Here is a 3,232-nt window from a genome sequence, read left to right as displayed (position 1 = left end):
CTTCCAACGACTGCCTCTTGGTCTATGTACAGGTTCCTCATGAGCATAACTAAGTGTCCAGAAGTTCCCATTCATCTTAGTGTTCTCTGTAATTTATTACGATCCACACAGTAGAATACCTTTACATAGTCAATAAAACACAGCTAGACATCTTTCTGGCATTTTATTTTATTTTTTTTAGCCACGATCCATCTGACATTTGAAATACCGGTGTCAGAACTCCTGGCATTACGGCATCACCCTGACAGAGGAGGGATGGAAATAACTTCATATATTTTTCCTTTGCCAGTCCAGGCTAAAGAAAATGTGTCTTAAATTGATAGACTGTAACAGCAGACATTGTTCTGTCAGTGAAATTAAACTTGAAAGAAATGTCTCAGTCTCCTGGGGCTACTATAGCAAAAATAATAACACGTGGGCAGCTTTGAAGAAAAGAAATTTATTTTCTCACCGTTCAACAAGTTACAAGTCCAAACCAGAGTGCTATCGTTTGTTGGTTCCTTCCTTGTGGGTAACCCAGGGCGATCCTTGGCTCTTGGGTTTGTAGACAGTCCTTATAGGACCTCTGTCTTCCTTTGTGTGTGTCTAATCTGCTGTTTTCACCACTCAGAAATGATTAGATTTAGGAAACACCCAATTCACGTACGATCTAAGTAACACAGCAAAGAAAACCTTGTTTACATTTCAGAGTGTGCGGGGGACGGGAGAGTCCCCACTGAATAGTTTTCATCTTGTCTAGACGGGTCTGGTGAAAGGAGATGGGGATAAGATTCTTAGGATTCAATCGTGAGTAATTGTTGTCATGACTAACTGCCATGGTCACAAGTGTAAAGGTAGAAGTTTTGTAACAAAAACGGGGGAGTAGTTATAGTCCAGGAACAGAGGACCCTAGGACCATCAAGGGAGAAGAGTGTAAATGGAATGTGGGACCCTATCCAGAGAAGCAGTGACACCAGAGATGGAGGCAGAGATGAGGACACGGAGAGAGTGAGCAGCTGAGGACTCTAGACTCATGGAAAGAGACGGACTGAGAGCTGGAAGCCAGGAGGCAGGCTTGTAGAATGTGCCCTTTGGTTGTTTAAATCATTATATATTCCTGAGTGTTTTTATGTACACCCCCCGAAAAAAAGGGGGGGAATAGAAGCAAATACTGTTGAATGATGATGCATGGAGGAGATTGTAATCATTGCAATGATACAAAATACAATAGGATGAGTGTAAAACCAGTGTTCTCCCATGTAAACTATCACTCAATTCACAATAAAAACTTTAAAAAACTCCTGTTTACTAACAGGATCCCACCCATGCACATGTTGTTGTTTTTATAGGTAGCCTGTGATTCCAACTAGAGGTGCCCCCCTGTGCCCCACCCTTCATGTGACCAAGTAGAAGTGCTCTGTAGGGGTTTTGTGACTGTCATTTTAGGCATATAGTTTTTTTTTTTTTGATGTTTTATTGTGAATTTTGTGATAGTTTACATGGGAGAACATTAGCTTTACATTCATCCTGTTTTATATCATTTCATTGCCATGGTTACAATCCCCTCTATGCATCATCAACCAACCAAAGGGTATACCCTGCAAGCCTGCCCCCCAGTCGTCAGCACACAGCTCCTCTCTCTCTGTTTCTAAAGTCCCCAGCTGCTCCATCTCTCCACATTATTGTCTGTCTCCATCTCTGGCATCACTGCTTCTCTGGGTAGGATCCCACTCTCTACTCTTCTCCTACGGACATAGTTTGCCAGGACTTTCTTCTGCAGCAATGCTGGATGAGATCAAACCGCCAACCTTTAGGTTCATATCAACCAAAATACCAAACCCAGTGTTGTTGACTGAGTTCCGACTCTTAGCAGGGCAGAGTAGAACTCTCTTACAGGGAGTCTGAGGCTGCAAATCTTCATGGTAGCAGACAACCACATGGTTCTCTTGAGGAGCAGCTGGTGGGTTCGAACCACCGTCCTTGCAGTAAACAGTTGAGTGGGTAGACAGTGAATCAACAGGACTCCTTTTAATATATACAATGAAAAAGTCAACTTGCTGCTATTAGGGCAGAATAACCCTCCCTCCCTGGAGTCCTGGTGTGGCCCTGTAGGATAATGCACTGGACTGCAAGGTCAGTTTGAACCGCAAGGTCGGCAGTTCAAGGTCAGCAGGTGCTCTTTGGAAACACTGTACAGGGTCACTGTGGGTCAGAACTGACTGGACCGCATTAAAAAGCAACATAATATCTTTCCAGGAGCAGACCGCAACTTAGTATCATTCCAGGGACAGACAGACTCATCTTTGTCCTGAGGAGTGACTGGTGGGCTCGAACTGCTGACTCTTCAGTTAGCTGTCCAGTGCTTAACCCATGATGCCACTAGGAGGCCTTAGATTACTTGTTGTTGTTAAGTACTGTTGAGTCAACTCCGACCCATGGAGACCCTGCATAGAGTTTCCAAGGAGCAGCTGGTGACCTTGAACCACTGACCTTGCAGTTCAAATGGCTTTGCAGTCTGTAGTCACGGGCAAATTGTCCCACACAGACTGTTTAGTCTTGGTTCCTCATTCAACATGTATTTTTGGGGAGACATGATTCAACATCGTACAGAGATATATTTTTCCTTCCTAATCATGGAGACTTTTTCTGAGGATAAGCACGGGATTACTACCTGCAAGCTGAGTGGTTCAAATCCCTGAGCCACTCCTTGGAAACCTGCTACAGGGTTGCTATGAGTTGGAACCAACTGGTCAGCACTTAACAACACTATATATGTGTGTGTGTGTAAGGAGCCCTCATGGTGTAGTGGACTGTGAACTGCCCTGCTAACCACAAGGTCAGCAGTTTGAATCTCTAAGTCGCTCTACGGGAAAAAGAAGACGTTTTTCTGCTCCCCAAAAGATTTATAGCCTCGGAAACCATATATAAGGGCACATGAGTCAGAATCAACTCTTAACAATGTAGGTAACGTGGATGAGTCAATTTATCTTTTCTCTTTCTTTTAGTTGGAAACAATGAAGGAAAATCTCAAGAGGTTGTCAAGAAGCTCCAAGAGGAAACGCTGAATGACAAAGGTATTGTCTGATAGTCAAAGGATCTTTCTTTTGGGAGACACACTTGGAGGTGGGGCTCAGGATTCACATCCAGACTTGCAGACAAGGGGATGGGGGCCGCTGATGGTGAGTGTGTTTGTGATGCTTTTCTCTGGGGGATTCCTGTTCCCCATGAGAGTCAGAAGGGGATGGTTGTATCA

The 3,232-nt window shown here is 44.1% G+C and overlaps 1 protein-coding gene across 1 annotated transcript in view; it reads left to right on the top strand.

Moving 5' to 3' along the window:
• DHRSX (dehydrogenase/reductase (SDR family) X-linked) overlaps window positions 1–3,232 on the top strand; it is a 130,182-nt gene that overhangs the window by 62,164 nt on the left and 64,786 nt on the right. Inside the window, exon 3 of the mRNA XM_006876269.1 lies at window positions 2,985–3,053. Coding sequence (XP_006876331.1) covers window positions 2,985–3,053 — 69 coding nt within the window. The remainder of the gene's footprint in view (window positions 1–2,984; window positions 3,054–3,232) is intronic.

Source organism: Chrysochloris asiatica, unplaced genomic scaffold, assembly GCF_000296735.1.
Source record: "Chrysochloris asiatica unplaced genomic scaffold, ChrAsi1.0 scaffold00372, whole genome shotgun sequence".
NCBI classification, from domain to species: domain Eukaryota; kingdom Metazoa; phylum Chordata; class Mammalia; order Afrosoricida; family Chrysochloridae; genus Chrysochloris; species Chrysochloris asiatica.
This window is presented reverse-complemented; position numbering and strand designations above follow the sequence as displayed.